This window comes from Sciurus carolinensis, chromosome 13 (assembly GCF_902686445.1).
Source record: "Sciurus carolinensis chromosome 13, mSciCar1.2, whole genome shotgun sequence".
NCBI classification, from domain to species: domain Eukaryota; kingdom Metazoa; phylum Chordata; class Mammalia; order Rodentia; family Sciuridae; genus Sciurus; species Sciurus carolinensis.
In genome coordinates this window covers 53,925,111-53,943,010 of record NC_062225.1, presented here as the reverse complement: position 1 = coordinate 53,943,010, position 17,900 = coordinate 53,925,111, and the positions used below count along the sequence as shown (strand labels likewise).

Below are 17,900 nucleotides of genomic sequence, written 5' to 3'. Positions count from 1 at the left end.
AGGTACTGAGGTGGGTAGAGTTATAATGAATAGAGGGTTGGGGGTGTCTATAAAATCATACATTTTGGGAACTCTGTTTCTTCTATCAGACTCACCCCTCAACCCAATAAGTAAAAAGAAATGAAAGCAGAAATAAAACAAACAAGCAAAAAAGCCAGCATATAAATAAAAACCTTATGAGTTATTCCCTTTCTGAGCTGTGTAGCACTCAGATATTGTACAGTTTATTTTAAGGACCCACCTAGAATGGTTGAAAATAACGAGACTTAATGGAAACAGTAAAACCACATTAACACAAAAAGTGACAAGAAAAGTGCTTGTATTCTTGGTTGAAGCAATAAATACAACAAAAATACTTATTTTCAGAATATTTATGGAGAACAGGAAATGAGATAAGGACTTTCACTTTCTAGACACTAACTCATGCCTGACCTGGGTCAATAATGACAACTTAATTGGCCCAACTCTTACATTTCCCAACTGCTGACTAAGTTATTTTGCAGCCTAACAGGCAGTTCAGTTTGCAAACCCTTGGACCAAGACTACTCTCAGCAGGACCTTTGCCCAGAAATGAGTTGGCACACTGGTATTTCAAAATAAAAATACTCCAAGAAAGGAATTCCTTCCCTCTGTAACTGGAAAAATAGAAAATGACTCCAGGTTCTCCTTTCTGGAGGTTGCAAGTATTTGACCATAGACTCTTTCCCTTTTAATTATAAAAGACACCAGAAGAAGTTTTCACAGTCTCCATCTTCTCCCTTAGTCTCTCTTTTAGTCTAGTAGAATAATTCTGCAAAATGGTAAATGCCAATCAAAAGGAATCCTTTGTAATAGGAAGGACCAGACTACTTTGGGCTTCCCCACATCAGGACCCACTGCTGGGTGTTGATGACTTGCCCTTTCTGAGTGTCAGTGTCCCTGTCTGTAAAATGTACCTTAACTGAAAACACCTTGCTCATAGTAAGTGCTGAATAATTATTGGTACAAAAAAATCAAGTTTGTTGAAGTATCATTTAACAAATAAAGTGCAGTCATTTAACTGTTCAATGAATTTGTACAAAATAATGCATTCTGAATCTATCACCACAATTGAGATATCAAATATCTCTACCATGCTAAAAAGTTTCCTGTTTTCTTTCCTAAATAATCCCCATCAATACCCTGGGCTGCTTTCTGTCATCATAGATTAGATTTTTTTTAAAGTTTTATATAAATATAATCATACATATTATTTGTGTCTGGCTTCTTTGTTTAGTATTCTTTTGAGAGATTTATCCATGTTGCTGTGAGAATTAGCACTTTCTTGTTTTTGTTTTTGTTTTTACTGATTAGCATTCTATTGTATGAATATAAAAATTTGTTTACTCTTTGATCTACTCATGGGTATTTGGATTGTTTTCAGTTTGGGGCTACTATGGATGAATCTCTCATGGATATTCTTAAACAAATTTTTGGGGGCATATGAAATTATTACTCTTGGGCAAATATAAGAAACTGAAAAAATTGTTTTCCAAAGGGGTTTTATTATTATATCATCAGAAATATAGGAGAGTTCCAGTTGCTCCATAGCCTCACCAATACTTGCATTATTGGTTTTGAATTTGGGCTATTCTAGGGGATATATAACGTTATTTCATTATGCTTTCAAATTGCCATTTCCTAATGGATGTTGAGCTTTTTGTTTGTTTTCTCATGTGCTTGCTCTTCAATTACAGATTTTATTCTGGGAAGAATCCAGACATTTTTCTTGTTTTTAATTGAATTGCTTACTTAGTTTTTACTTTAAGAATTCTTCATATATTCTTTTTTAAAAAATATTTTTAACTGTAAATGGACACAATACCCTCATTTATCTTTTTATGTGGTGCTGAGAATCAAGCCCAGTGTCCCACACATGCTAGGCAAGTGCTGTACCACTGAACCACAACCATACAAGTTCTTTTTCATATACATGGATTGCAAGTATTTCTCTCAGTCTGTGGGCTTGATTTTTCATTTTTTGATAGTATTTTGAAGAGCAGAAGATTTTTATTTTGATAAAGTCCAAAATAACACTTTTATTTTATACTTACCTTGCCCTAACTTAAGAAATCTTTGCCTATCTCAATATTATGAAATTTTTCTCTTATGCGTTTTCCAAAAATTTTAGTTTCACCTTTTTACATTTGAGTCTATGATCCATTTAGAGTTAAATTTTGTGTATCACACCCCCCCCATGGACAACAATTTTTCTTTCCCTACTAAATTCTATAGAACAAATTCTTTCAGGATGTAGATAGTGAAGAGGTATTGGCTAACTCATTTTTAAACACCAATATTATAAAATCAAACAAAGAAATTGAAAGAAATTTATAAACTAATATCCTCACAAATACAGATATAAAAATCCTTTTAAAATGTCAGCAAATAAAAATCTGAATGTGTGAGCAATCTTTAGCAAAAATGCAAACTAGATAATTTCCCTTGATTGCTCAAAACCATCCCATTTAAATCTCATCACACTATGATACCCGAACTTGTCTCTATGATCTATAAGGTGCTATGACTTCAACCTCAGCTTCCTCTTTAGCCACCTTCCAGTCAACTTTATTATTTATTCTGCTCTACCCTACCTACACTGTGCATATTCATGCATCTTTGTGCAAACTGGATTCAGACTTAACTACCATCTATCTTAATAGTGTTGGACTCTGGAATCAACAAGGAAGGTTTAAAAAGCGATTACTGCTTGTAATGCTCCTCCCCACAAGAAAGGGAATTTTAAAAGTCTCTGGGAATGATCTTCAGGCATGTGGACTATTTTAAAACTCCCCAGGGGATGCAAAAGTGCAACCTGAATTGAGAACCACTGAATCTCCTTATCCTCCTTGTTCTGCCCAGAGACTCAGATTCTTCTTCCAGTTCAGTCTAACCAGTGTATATCTGGCCTTCCATTTTTTACCAGAGGCCTATAGAATCATCCTTTTTGCTTTATTCCAGTAAGTGGGACTCAGTCTCCTTTGCCTATCAACTCTCAGAATCACAGAATTTGGGGTAAAAAGGGACTCATTTCCTCTAACCAGGAACTGTTGGAGAAGGCAAAGCTAATTTCCTTCCTTTCTTCTTTTCTTTTTATCTGTAATGAGTGGGCCCAAAGAAAGAACTGAGAATTTGGAGGATCCTCATCTTTTTTATTGTATTTATAAGAGTTCTCACTCGATAAATCTCTTCCTCTGAAAGTCCCTCTGCTAACTTTTCTTTCCTCAGTGATCTGGGGTGGAGGGTGGAGTGTCAGACTAGTGTTCTCATTTTTATATGCAAATAAATCACTTGATTATATTTTTTATCCTTATGTTATCATGAATATTTCAAATGAATTTTATATGGTTCATATTTATGGTGTGGGAGCTAGTTCACTTTTTGGCTCACTGCCGCCTCATCTGCATATACCATATCTCAGCTGATGTTGATTGGTCTCATTTACATATTCATCATGGTCCTATTTTCAAAGATATTTTGTTATAAACTGACTTTTCTTCCCCCTCCAGTGTTATAATAGCACGTAGATGTGTTTTTAAATTGTACTCATTTCCATACATAATTTTTCTGGTTACCATAAATCACCACATTGTCACCTACTTCCCCCACCCTATTCAGTGTAATCTTCACACTTTATACCAAGCTGACATATGGCTCCAAAGTAATTAAAGACAATGTAAACAGTTTACAGTGCACTTTGCAAAGCCACTTCACATTTCAGAGAGTTTAATGATTTCTTTTCTTCCCCAGCAAGTCCCAAAGCAAGGAAGAATGGGGAGGTTTGAGGTAACGATGCTGACTGGCAGAAACGAAGGTGTGAACAGTGGCCATTTCATTTCAAAGGCAAAGCTCCCGTTCCAGGTTCTGCCAAAAAAACTTGTTTCCCTTTTAACCTATGATAGAAGGAGAGGGAATGTGTTAAGCTGGGCTAATGAGTGAGGGAGAATCATGTGCAATGGCTGGGGCTTGTACTTTGAGTCATTTCAACAGGAATAAAGATTAGAAGAGGGGCAAGAACCAAGCCATCTTCAGTACCATTATTGTGCCAGACACTGGGATTAGATATTTCCATTCCTTGATAACACTATGAAATAGGTCATACTCTTAATATTTTTACAGATGATGCCAATGGGTCTCAAAGAGTACAACATGAGTGCAGAGCTGAAGGGAGAAGGAAATAAAGGAAGAGGTGTGGTCTCAGAATCTAAGCAAACTAGTCTAATTCCATGTAGATGAGGTACATTTCATTCCAGAATATCTTCTATGCCTTATCCACTCTGTTACTTGGATAGGGAATTTGGTCTCCATAGCCTGTTTCCACATCTGTAAAACGTCAGTAGTGATGGAACCTGCCTCCTGTGTGACTAGACAGATGAAACGACTTCAGCACTTGATAACAGCAACAGTCTTCTACTTGTGCTGCCCCATCCATGAGCTCACTTTCTCCTCACTCCTGTCCATAATCAACACAGCAAGTAAAGTGTTCTTCTGAGTTCCTATCTGATGGTGTCCCACTTCATACCTGCCCCCCACCCCCGCGCACATACATTCCTTCTCCCTCTCTTTCTCTCTCTCTCTTTCTCTCTCTCTCTCTCTCTCTCTCTCTCTCTCTCTCTCTCTCTCTCTCTCTCTCTCTCTCTCCATGCTTTACCACAGTTCTTAACATGAAAAAGGAGACCCTTAACACAGGTAGGGGTGCAGCTCCACATTGCTGAACCTCCTGCTCTCCTAGCCAATTTTCAGTTCATAAAACATACCATGTTATGCAACCCACTGTGAGCCTTGGCACATGCTATCCCTTTTGACTGGAATGTCCTTGTCACTCTGCCACCTTCATTTAGTTGGCCATATCTCATCCTTCAGATTCCCATGCCATTGTCACTTCCTCGGAAAGACTCTCCATAGCCTTGCCAGCTAGGGCAACCCCCCACTATATATATTCTCAAATCACCTCTAGTGTCTACATAGTGACTACCATTTTAGTAATTTTACTTTTATTTATGTGATGATTTAATTTCTAACAACCCTATTGAACTGTAAATTCCATGAGCATAAGGGCATGTTTGTTTTCACTCAGCATTGAATCCATACAGTTGAATTGAATTGAATTCATTTAATAAAGCATTGAATCAGGGACATATGATAAGTATCTGACAAGGGCATAGATAAGAGTAAATGAATTAGTGGGGGGGGCAAGATATGATATCTCATAAAAATAATATACTAAATAATATGAATGACATTGATCAATAAGGTAGGAGTTGATAGGCATGTGAATCCTGACTGAGGCTATAACATAGGCAGTTATATAGTTATAATTTAAAATGTAGCAAACAAAATGTATGAGAAGTGTGTACAAAATAAGTGATATGAATATTATATCTGTTTAGATTCTTTCTGCTGTGAGTGACTAAAGAAAATAAACTCCCAACAGGCTTAAAGGAAAAAAAGGGAATTTAATGGCTCATTTAACTTGATGGCCAGAGAGGAAGAATGGTTTTAGAAAGAGTTCTATTCAAGTTTCAATGTCCTCAGGATTTAGGCTCACTCTTGCACGCTTGTGTTCTCTCTCTCTCTCTCTCTCTCTCTCTCTCTCTCTCTCTCACACACACACACATACACACATTTCCCTTCCTTTAGTTCCATCACTCAGTCCCACTCCTGGTGGGACAATGGCAGCAGCAGTCCTGGCTTCAGATCTTCTCAGGGTTCTTTTTAGAAAGAAAGAGCTGGCCTTTTCCTTAATCCCATAAAGTCTTAAGACTTGGTCTGACTTGCTCAGATCACACAGCTGCCTCTGGAAGAAAACTGCAGCTAAGAGAGTGTGGTGTTCAAACAGTTTTGCCTGAATTAAGGGCTCCATCCTTAGCGTTGGCAATGCCCACCCCAACTTGGAATGAGGGGAAAAAGGCCCACAAACTAAAATTCAGGGTATGGCTGGCAGGGGGATGGGGACAGGGGGAGAATGGGGGCTAAATACTGGTAGTTAGGCCAACAACTTTTGTTTACAAAGAAAATTAGTCCTGCTTTCATGTGGAAGACACAGGTCTCTGTGGCTTGGGTAGTTGGAGAAGGGTTTTGGAATTAAACTAAGACTTGATTTATGGGCAGGATTTCTATAAGCAGGACTTCTAGTTAAACATTTTTTGAGTGTTTACTGTGTGCCAAGTACTGATAAAAGCCTGTTATGTTTATCATTTCTTTCTCCCATAATCCCAGAAGTCAATAGATCTGGCAACCATACTATTGTTGGGACCTTTGATAAACTAACTTAATAGTGTTGAAGAATTTGCAGTCGAATAACAAGTGGGCACAGACTGAGGAGTGATTGAAAGGAAAGGACAGGGAGGCAGTAAATGCAGGCCATCTTTTCAAAAGACTAGTCCTGATAGGGAAGAGAAAAAGGTAGCATAGTTCAAAGGCAGAATTTATACAGAGAACTTTTAAAAAATTTTTTATAAAGTATAAGTGAACTTGGTCACATGTGCAGAATGAATGAAAGAGACTATGATCTGTGAAGAGGGAGATATTGAAAGTGAAGTCGATATTTATTAAATTCTGGAAACTGGTTAAAAAGTAGAGAGAAGGAGATAGGTCTAGAAAGGAGATGAGGACTGATCAGCAATCAAGAACAGAAGGTGGGACAATGGAATCAAGGTTATGTCTGGAGATTAAGGGGCACACAGTTTCCTCAGAGTTTAATTCAGCACCAGGTCCCTGCTAAGGAAAGTCTTAAGGTGAAAAACATGTTAAAATAAGATTATCTTATTTTTGCCATCTCATTGTGTCAGCACAACCTGATTAATAAAGACATGAAGTAGAAATTGACAAGCTATGTCTAAGGAAGTTCAGTTACTGAGTCAGCCACTGTGGCTCTTGGTTTATTGCTGCATCAGCTCAGCCCAATAGTCATACAACCACAAAGAGGCCTCACAGAGACTGAGCACCCAGGGAGGATCAGTAATACTTGCTTTAAGATGTTTTAAGATGTGTTTTAAGATGGATTATTCACAATATCTGATATTCCTGTCTTTATAATGTATCTCTATGCAATAATAGGAATGTTTGGGGACCCATGAGTGTCCATTAGCCATCCAGACTGTGGGCTAATTAATCCAGGAACATGCCTTCATTCCTAAACTCTCCAATTCTGTGGTTTCCCCTGGAGAGCTCTGTTCAGGTGAAATCCCTGTGAGTGTTGGAGGGTCCTTAACAAGGTAAGCCCTGGAAAAGAGCAGGTATTAAACTGGGCTCCCATATGATTCAGAGATGGAAACTCCTGATCACATAAACCTGACTTTGAAACTCCTCTCTTAACACACAGATGGGGAAGCCAAGCCCCTGAAAAGTAAGGTGATTTAGTCCAGGTTATGCAGTAAGTCTATATGAAAAGTAACACTCAAACTCAGGATTCTGACCACTTTCCTCTAAGCGGGTGGCTTAATTGCTGCAAACACATTGCCCTCTCTGCGCTTTGTACTCCCTTTGTTAATGGATTCCTTTCTTGCTTCCCCGGACCTCAGGAAGTAATATTCTTAAAGGGGGGTTAAAGAACTAAGAGGGAAAATTGAACAGCTTCAAAAAAGGAGAAACCCGTGAACTGGAGGGGAAGTTTGCTTTCATCTTGTTGCAACAAAAAAATCATTCCTTTCTGAACACTCAGTCTATCTGTTGCTGCACTTATTGGCATTTAAATCCTGAATACTGAATCCTGACTGAGACACAGCAGAGAACACATCTCCCTCCTCCTATGAACCATGAGCAAGGACCAGAAGCCTTCAAAAGGAGGGCAGGATACTTTAAGTGTGGGTGAAGTTTTTGTGTTCTTTATTGCTGTAACCTACTTTGAGAAAACCCTATTTGGGTTAAACCCTAAATTAAATGAGCCTAATAAAAAGTGAACATTTGCAGTAATGAAGTAGTCTTCTATTTCCAAAGGAAATCTCGTCAGTGCTGTAAACTTGCCAATACTTTTAAATGTTTATATGACAATTATCATTTGCCTGTGTGCATGACTTGGGAACAAGAAGTCTAGAGAGTACAAATACTAGACCCTGCTGTCAATTAAAAAATTAGCCAGAGACAATAGAACATATCTCTGAAAGAAAAAGGATATAAGCAGAAAAGATAGGGTTCAGTTTATGAACATTCAACTCACAGGGACTTTGGAAGCCACCTTGGGTGGAGGGGGAGGGGAAGAAGGGAAGTGGGGGGAGAGAACAGCTTTTGGGTTGACTTTGGTTAATTTCAATCAATGGTCATGTCTGGAAAGATTCCACACTATTGCTTAGGAAGCATAGTAAGGAAATTTAATGGGAGGAGTTGCACGTAGTTTGCTTGTCACATCAGTTTGACTTCTGAGTACATATGTCCCCATGAAGGATTGGTTTCAGGACCCATCTCTGGCACCAGACTGTAGGGATACTCAAGTCTCTCATATTGGTGTAGTATTTGCATAGAATCTATGCACATCTTTTCATATTCTCTCATATACTTCCATATAATTTTTCTCCAGCTTACTTATAAAATCAAATATGTATATCTATGTAAACAGTTGTTATACTGTATTGTTTAGGGAATAATGATAGGAAAATATGTACATGTTCAGTAGATACACATTTTTCAAAAAATTTCAGTTCACAATTGGTTGAATTCACTAATGCAGAACCTGTAGATTTGGAGGACCCACTGTGTAGAGCAGCATAATATGTCTAATCTGAGGTTGCTCCCTAAAGACCACACAAGGTATTTGTACACAGCAGTGTTTGTACATACATTTTCTCCAGGTCCCCAAATCCTGCAAATGCTCCTTTGGGAATGACTCGAAGCTTGGTGAGGACAAATCTCCTGAAAAAAGAGTAGATATAAAATGTCACAACATATGCATTAATAAATAACCAAGTACCTATAGTTCTACACCAGTGAATAGCCAACATATACTAAGGGCCTACCATTACAATCATGAATGAGATTGCCTATACATTCTCTCTCTTCATCTTCAACATAAAGCAGTGATGTTGGCACTGTTAGTCTCCCCATTTTGCATGAGGAAGACTGTTTAGAGAGGATAAAAATTTTATCCAAGTTCACATGACTGGTACATGACAGGACTGGGATATGAGCCTTGCTTGTCACCTCTGCTCTATGTCATTTCCTAACCATGTGGACATTTCAACTTCAAATACCTCTTCTGTCATTGTCCTGCTGTACTGACCTTGCATCCCATTCCAAAGGGAAAATGAAACCAACAGAAGAAAATGTCCTCAGGCTCTCATGTGACTCACTGCCCTCAATATCATACTCCCGCCTTTCCTTTGGGCACCATGGAGAACTGTCCAGGGTCCTGACTAAGAATAGCCTGTCCTTTTCACACTCTATCTCTTCCCTTCCCTTCTCTTCTACTCCAGGTAACCACTATAGCACTTTCCCTTTCTCTCATTGATTGATGATTTCATCCATCTAGCTTCTCTCCACTACTGAATTCTGCCCATTAATAGAAAAATATGCTTTAATTTCTTCCATCTAAAAAAATCTTCTATTAATATCAGCCATCTTCAGTTTTGCCATTTCCTTCTACTTAAAAAAAAATGTGTCTCACCCCTGCCAAAAAAATTCCATCCAGTAGCTCCTCATCTCACTCAGGGAAAAATCCAAATTGTTTACAATGACTTTCAATACTCCGAAGGAGCTTCTGGCTCTCTATTCCTCTAACCTCCGTTTTTTTTTTTTTTTTTTGAAAGTTTGGTAAACATTTTAATTCACTCTGATAAAAGAATTTACCATGTGTGCTTTAAGTAATATTCCCAGATTCATCTACTCCACATGTATGCATATTCTCCTAATAATAAAACTTGAAACGCAGTGATTAGGATGTCCTTTTGAGAAGCAAGAAGGAACTTCATTACATCACTTTGCTTATCCTGCTCTTGTCACAGAACCCTCTTGCTATTCTTTGGTTACACCAGGTTCCTAATGATTCTGCATTTGCAGTTCTCTCTGTTGAGAACATTTCTCTCCCAGATATCCTCAAGGCTTGTTACCTCAGCTCCTCTTTGCTCTGTTGTCATTTTCTCAGTGAGGTTTTACTTCACCACTCTATTTAAAATGACAATTAGCCAAGCATGGTGCCTGTAATCCCAGTGGCTTGGAAGACTGAGGCAGGAGAATTGCAAATTCAAAGCCAGCCTCAGCAACTTAGTGAGGACCTAAGCAACTTAGCAAGACCCTGTCTCAAAATAAAATGTAAAAAATAAAAAGGAAAAAGGGCTGAGGATATGGCTCAGTGGTTAAGTGCCTTTGGGTTCAATCTCTGGTACCAAAAATAAAACAAACAAACAAATAAATAAATGAAGATATTTCAAATCTCTTATGTGGCCCCTGCTTAAATTTTCTTCATAGTAATTCTGCTATGTTCTACATTCTGTTTCATTACCTGTGTATACAGGTATTTGTTTATCTTTTTCTCATAACTCAAATGTAAACTCCAAGAGGGCAGGGATTTTTCTCTGATTTGTTACTGCTGTAGAACAGTGCCTGGCACATAGCACGTGCTGTATGGCTGAATGATGGCTATGATACAGTCTGAAAATTTCTAGGCTCAAGGGTGAAATTACAAGTACCCTTTGGGAATCTCTACAGCAGGTATACTACTCTTTCTGTGGCTTTCATCCCTCTGGCTTTTTCTTGCTTCACAACTGATGAACAGGGATTTAGTTTATTTTTCATTGTAACCCTTCCTTCCACAAGGCAGTCTGCAGGCAGGAACTGTAATTAAACACTGTGAACTAGGACAGTTTTATAAAACTCACTACTTTAGTCTCCTATCATCTGCTGATGTAAGTAAAACTAGTTTCAGATAGAGGTGCTACAGAGGCAAACTGGTGTTTTCTTTCCCTTTGTCTACATTTGGCTCTTATGTGCACCTGCTGTATGGTGAGGAATCATGAGAAAGAATTCTGTGTGCTGCTCTGCTCTAAAGAAATTTATGTACTTCTTGGGAAGGCAAAATCAGACTTTGAGACGGACAAGAACCAGTTGTGGGCTATCGTTGATGTAATAACCAAAATTGTTACTCAAGGGGAATATATGAAAGGACCCAAGGTACACAAACATATAGAAGAACCTACTAGTTCATGCTAAAAGTATAATTATTATAAAATCATTTAAACAAAAGTAATATGATTTAGGATTTGGTGAAATAGATCTGGAAGAGTTCCAAGTCGGCTGCGTGCTCAGGAGGGTGCACAACTAGTACTTTACAGTGTGAATTTTTCCAGGGTATCCTGGGGGTGTTAGTTCCAGGATGTCCTCACCCCCAGGATGCCCAAATCCATGAATGCTCTAGTCCCGTATACAATATGGTGTGGTAATTGTGTATGACGTATGCCCATCCTTCTGCATACTACTGTATAAGTTATCTCTAGATTACTTATAATAACTAATACAATGTAAGTGCTATGTAAATAGTTATACTGTATAGTTTAGGGAATAATTACAAAAGTCTGCACATATTCAATGCATATGCAATTTTCAAAAAAAATTTGATCCACAGTTGGTTGACTCTTTGGATGTGGAGTGCTGACTGTACTGTGTTGCCAGTGTTTGGTTTTAAATGCAAATATTCAGCAATTTATTATAACATAGACCTTGTATTAGATGATTTTGACCAACTTTGGGCCAATGCAAGTGTTCTGAATACATTTAAGGTAGGCTAAGTTATGATGGTTATTAAATGCATTTCTGATTTTTGATGCTTTCAGTTTATGATGGGTTTATCATGCTGTCAGTCTGAAAGCATTTGTATAGATTGAGTTTAATTTACACTAACTTTGTATTTCATAATTGTAAGTTAGTGTTCTGCATGCATTTGTTGCTAAGATAGACAAAGGTTTATTAGAATAGTATTAATGCTTATAATTTTATCATTAAAGATGATTTTTATTGAAAACTACATTTATTTGAATGTTTATTAAAGAAAGCTGTATTTTATTTTCAAAGTTGTAAACTCTAGTTATCACAGAAGGTTTATTTTAACAAGAAACTTTCTGATAATTCATTATAACTTTGATGACCTAGTTGTAGTCAACTAATTTAAGGGTGTGTGCAAAGTTCCTTTAAATCAAGAATACAGGTAAAGACTTCATCCTTGGTGAATTTTTATTATAGAAATGAAGTAAATGAAAGTCTAACAGATTAACTTTAAAAACATATTACACCACTTAAGTTTGCCTTAAGAATGTAATACAAATTAATTCTTAAGGGAGAATACAGAGAGACAACACAGAGGATAGACAAAAACAAAAGCTATTTCTTTGGAAAGATTAATAGAATGGAAGAAAATCTGTTCATATTGATCAAGGGGAAAAATGAGAGAGAGAAACAATAAAAGGCAGGAAAATGAGCTTAACTTCACATATAACATGTTTTAAGTTAGATAGCTCTAATAATGATTGATAACATTAGATTTGAAAAATAAAACAATATGGGTAATTTTCATAGAAATATAATATTATAAAAATGGACTCAAGAAGATACAGAAAATGCAATAACAGATCTATAACTATTAAAAACTGGTTGGTACTTTAAGAACTACCCACCAAAAAACAAGTTCAGAATAATCTGATTTTAGAAGTTAATTTTACCCCTTTTAAGGAATAGAAAATCCAATCTTATACAAACTATTCTAGAGATTACCATTTTATATGAAGAAATGCTCTCCAACCCATTTTATGTGAATTGTACAATATCAGTAACAAAAATAGACTTTAACAATAAAAGAGTGAAAATATTAGGTCAAATGTACTTATTAATATAAATGGAAAATCTGAAATAATATAGTGGCAATGTATATCCAGCAGAGTCTAAAGAAATAATATATCACCATTCAGTTTGGATTTCTCACAGAATTCAAGAGCTGTTTAATATTAGATAATGCTATTGAAGAAGTTTCATATAAAGAAATTAAAAAAGAAAAACCACATAATTTAATTAATAGGCACAGAAAATGTATTGATAAACATGATACCCATCGATGATAAATCTTTTTGACAAAGAAGAAAAAAAAAAGGAACATTTCGAATCTCAAATGGGCAAAATCTATCAAATATTAAAATATCATGCTCAGGGGCGAAATACTAGACACATTTCATTTAAAATTGGAATGAGTCAAGAATGCCTGCTATTAGCTCTTCTATTCAAAATTGTTCTGGATGCCCTAGCCTACACAGTACGAGAAGAAGAAAAAGAAATATCAGGATTATCAATGAAATACTTTTCATATTCCATAGAAAAGATAACTGCCTACACATATGGAGAAACTCTGTAACATCTGAAAGATCACTGTTAGAACTAACAAGAAAGTCTAACAAAGTAGATGGCTATATGATTAGTACAAAAAACTGATTTGCATTCTTATGTTATACTTCTCCCACATTAAAGTATATGAATTAAATGTTGCATAACTTGAACAGCATGAAGAAATTAACATAAGAAAAAAAGACTTAAGATGGGGAGAAAAATCAAATACTTAATTAAAAGAAATTAAAAGCCCAAGCAAACAGAAATAGGCTTATAAATGAGAAACCTCAGTATTGTAATTATGTCCATTTTAGTCCACTTTAATATATATAAACTCAAGCCTGACCAGTCTAAGACACAATAGTTTTTTGTTTGTTTTGGCATGTGTGTGTTGAAATTAATTAATTAATATTCATATGGAAGAGAAAGTTTCAAAGAGTAATTAAAATAATTCTAAAGAATTAGAACAAGATTGAGAGAATTGGCATAAAAGGCAACACGATTTATATTACACTATAGTGATTTAAATACTCTAGTATTAACATGGACTCAAGAATCAACTAATAGAAGAAATAAAGGACATAGTAATAGAACACAAACAAACAAAAATGAGAAATGTCAGGGTGTCTTTAGAAATAAACTGAGGAAGATAACAGATCACTAAGGGATGATAGAACTATTGATTATTCATATGGAAAAAATAACATAAGACCTCTGCTTGTTACCCTATTAAAAGCTCAATTCCAGGTATCTTAAAGATTTAAATGGAAAAATTAAGACTTTAAAACTTCTAAATACAAAGTAACATTATCCTCAGAAGACTTTCTTAGAAAGGATGCAAAATTAGTGCACCAAAATAAAAAAAATAATAAATTTAACACCATTTAACAATAATTTCTGTAAAATAAAGACACACAAACCAAGAAGATAAGCTATAAACTGGTAGGAGATATTTTCAGCACATATAAGTGTATTAAGTTATAAAATACTTTTCAAAATAATAAGAGATATACAAACAACTCAGTAGAAAAATTGACAAAAGATATGAATGGGAAATTCATGGAAGAGAAAATTCAAATGGCCAATAAACATATGAAAAGATGCTCAACTTCCCTAGTAATCAAGAAGATGCAAATTTAAACAATAATTAGATACTATTACACTGGCAAACATGAAAAGGAAAACTTCACAATATCAGTGCTGGCAAGGCAATGGAACAATAAGACATTTTTTTTTACGCTCTTGATGGAAGGGTAATTTGCTACAAATGTTTTTAAGAGCCATTTGGTAATATGTATTAAACTGGAAAATACAAATGCCCTTAGACATGGTTGTGCCATTCTCTATCTCTGCTGCATGTGCACATGGAGAGAGGTAAAAAATTAATGATTGCAGCATCATTAGGAATCCAAGAAACTGAAACCTTAAATGTTCATGAACAAGAGCACGAATAAATATTAATATACTATGATACATTGAGACAATGCCAGATTATAAAGCAGTGGAATGACGTGACTATAGCTGCAGAGAACAATTGGGATAAATTTCCAAATCATGTTGAGAGAAGAAAAAAGAAAGGTTAACAAGCTTCATTTAAAATGTGAACAGTATGATAAGATTTTTATGGGGCTGGGGAGATAGCTCAGTTGGTAGAGTGCTTGCCTTGCAAGCACAAGGCCCTGGGTTCGATCCCCAGCACCCCCCCCAAAAAAAATAAATAAAGATTTTTATGAAGGTTGACAATGTGCAAAACAATATAGTATGTTGCTTTGTATAAATCATGTATTTTTGTTCTGTAATCTTGATGCTTTTATTTTGGGGGGCTTTGCTGACCCTGAAAGAACTGACCTGTGAGCCTACCTTTTATTTGCAAACCAAAGAATCTATAGTTCAAACCTCCAACCATTTCCTTTAGCAAGCTCTTGCATTCTGAGCCACTATTCTCTTGCTCTTATCACACTAGGGTCCGACATGTAGGGACAGTCCCACCTTCATCTGCAGAGTCTGAAGTTATTCAAACTAGTCTATCTTAATCTGTTTACCTTGTCTGTCCCATACCTTCTCTAGGACCATGATAAAGTTTCTTGCCCACACTATTCCCTTGCTTCCTCTGTCTCTGACTGACAGGGTCCTTCCCTATGTGTCCCCCACCCTTCTGTGGTATGATCCCATTTTGGGAGGGTGGTCTGTGAGTATAACGAAACAAACTATCTTTTCAGTGACAGCTGACTATCTCTTTGCCTCACCATATCTAAATAACAAAAGTCTGTGTTTTAAAACATGTACAGAGATGCATATACACTTATTAAAAAGAAAATAACTTCTGAGAATGACTTGGCATCAGAATCAACAGAATATTTGCCAACAAGAGGAAAAGGAGTGGTATGAAACAGTATCTAAAATATTCTATTTTTTATAAAAGAACCGAACAATTATGAACAAACATTAAGATTTGGCAAAGCTGAGTGATATTTTATGGATAATTATTTTTTCTATATTGTTCATGCATGAAATATTTCATAAATTTTTCAAGATTGAAATTCTCACCAGTTCATATCCCAAGTGTCATTTATTTACTTACTTGTTTTTAAACAGAGTTGTTTAAAGGTATCATCCTACCATCCTTGTCAGATGGCACCTTTACCCCACTCTAAGGGACATAAAGCACATGAATGGTTTCTGTAAGTATGCATAATTCACCAAGATGGCTCTGAATTTTTTTTTCTGGATTATATTGCAAGTTACTTAATGTTTCCTCCATGGTAAATGGGATGGGTGGGATTTACTTTTCTCTTCCCTGAAATTGGGAAACCGTAGGATTCCCTTGAACTCTGTCTCTGTTAGAAGCAATTCATATCTTGGGCAGTCCATTCACCCTTGGCCAAATTTAATTTCCCTGTCTGGCTTAAAGGAGAATGGTTTAAAAGATTCCATAAAAAGCTTTTCTGGCAGCCTGGAAAATGGCCAATATTCTTTTTGAGAAAGCTGCCTTTTTATGATGGCCCAAGTGTAAATGACACTGTGCTCAGTGTTCTTTGAATTTCACACAAGTTTAAAAATTAAAGTGAGAACAGCTTGGTAAAGGATATAAAGAAAAGAAATTGATCATCTTCCTGACCTCAAAATCCTGAGTTTTTGTGCTTCACGCTGTTTGGGTCAAATTCTTACCCTAATTAACTTTTTGGGATTGTGTTTAGGAAATTTCTCCAGAGAAGTGGATTGAAGTGAATAAACAAACTATACAGGAAAAAAAAAATTTAGTCTAAGGAACTAGAATTAACTCTCTCCCATGCCCCTACAAATAACCACTCCACTTTCAACATCATTAGGGATCTAAATGGTTGCATTTCTCATGTTGAAACACATGGGTTTGTAGCCGGGGGTGGTGGGAGCAGTTATTAGGTAGGAAGAGGTGGTTTCCATATATAAAGTAACCTTAAATTAAACATTTTGAAAAACTCCTTCACATTTTGGCTGGCTCAAATTCTAACTGTCTAGGATATAAAATAGATGTAACTGCCCTGTGCCTTCATATGAAGTCCTAGGTCATTATCAAATACAGAGAAATTGATCCAGCCAGCATTATCCTATCACTCACATGACGCTTGTAAAAGTAAGTGCAAAGGATTCATTGGGGGTTATAAAATCTCCCAGTGAGGACATCTGGGTACAGAAGCATTTGTGTTCTCTGTATCCCTCTTCTATCGTGTGGAAAGCATGCTTGTCCTTCACATGAGCTATTTAAAGGGATTGTCATGCATTTTCTGCATTTAAGGGGATGGGCAGATTAGAACATGATTCAGGTGTTATGTGTAAAGATTAAGAGTGGCCAGTTGCTTTGGGAGAGAGTTGCAGGTCCAAAGACAATTAAGTGAGGGGATGGGTTTCCTGGTGAGCCAGACCTGGACCCAGCAGAAGGGAACTGTTTATTCTGAGAAAAATGGATTTGCCTGTATGGAGAACTGACAACAAAAGAGAAGTGGTATGGAGTGGACACAGGAAACAAGATGGAGTGAAGTCTCCAGCAGGAGGGTATACTACCAACACCACGGGATCTTCCATAGAACATTAGCATTTGGATACCTGCCACACCACAAGGGTCCCAAGGCCAGATGGTCACTGTGCCATCAGTCTAGCTCCTTTCTCTCCTGTCTTTCTCCCTGATGGGTCCAACCCTATTGGGACCAGAAACAACAGCAACTGGAGAAAGAAATGAAATAAGGGAGAGAGAAGAAATGTCTTCTTCACCAATTGTGGGTTTTCAAGCTGAGGGAAGCTCATGCTGTGGAGGAGTGCTTTCAATAGGATGAAAGAGTGAAACTTTAATACTAGACAGTGCTGGACTTTAATTACGTTTATGCAACTGGAACAGCTTTGGGGCCTGTCCATAGCTTCATCTTGGGTATGGAAAAATGAATCAAGAGAGTGTGCTTACATCCATCAATATATTATGATTTCTGAGTTGGTGAAACCCTCCAACTACATCTGTGGAGATGTAATGCTACATCTGTGGGCAGAAAAGTGTCATGAACTTAAGTGAGACAATGAGTGGAAATGAGAGGGAAGCCTCCTTATTTAGCTCTTAT

At 36.6% G+C, this 17,900-nt stretch overlaps 1 protein-coding gene and 1 non-coding gene across 3 annotated transcripts in view; one reads left to right on the top strand and one right to left on the bottom strand.

The window, feature by feature from the left end:
* The window catches only part of Fshr (follicle stimulating hormone receptor), a 157,409-nt gene that overhangs the window by 76,327 nt on the left and 63,182 nt on the right, over positions 1-17,900 (bottom strand). For both annotated transcript variants that reach the window (XM_047523033.1, XM_047523034.1), the window contains exon 2: positions 8,794-8,865. In XM_047523033.1, the coding sequence (XP_047378989.1) occupies positions 8,794-8,865 (72 nt within the window). The remainder of the gene's footprint in view (positions 1-8,793; positions 8,866-17,900) is intronic.
* Trnaa-ugc (transfer RNA alanine (anticodon UGC)) lies at positions 14,946-15,021 on the top strand. Its single transcript has one exon. It is a non-coding gene; the product is annotated as a tRNA-Ala (tRNA).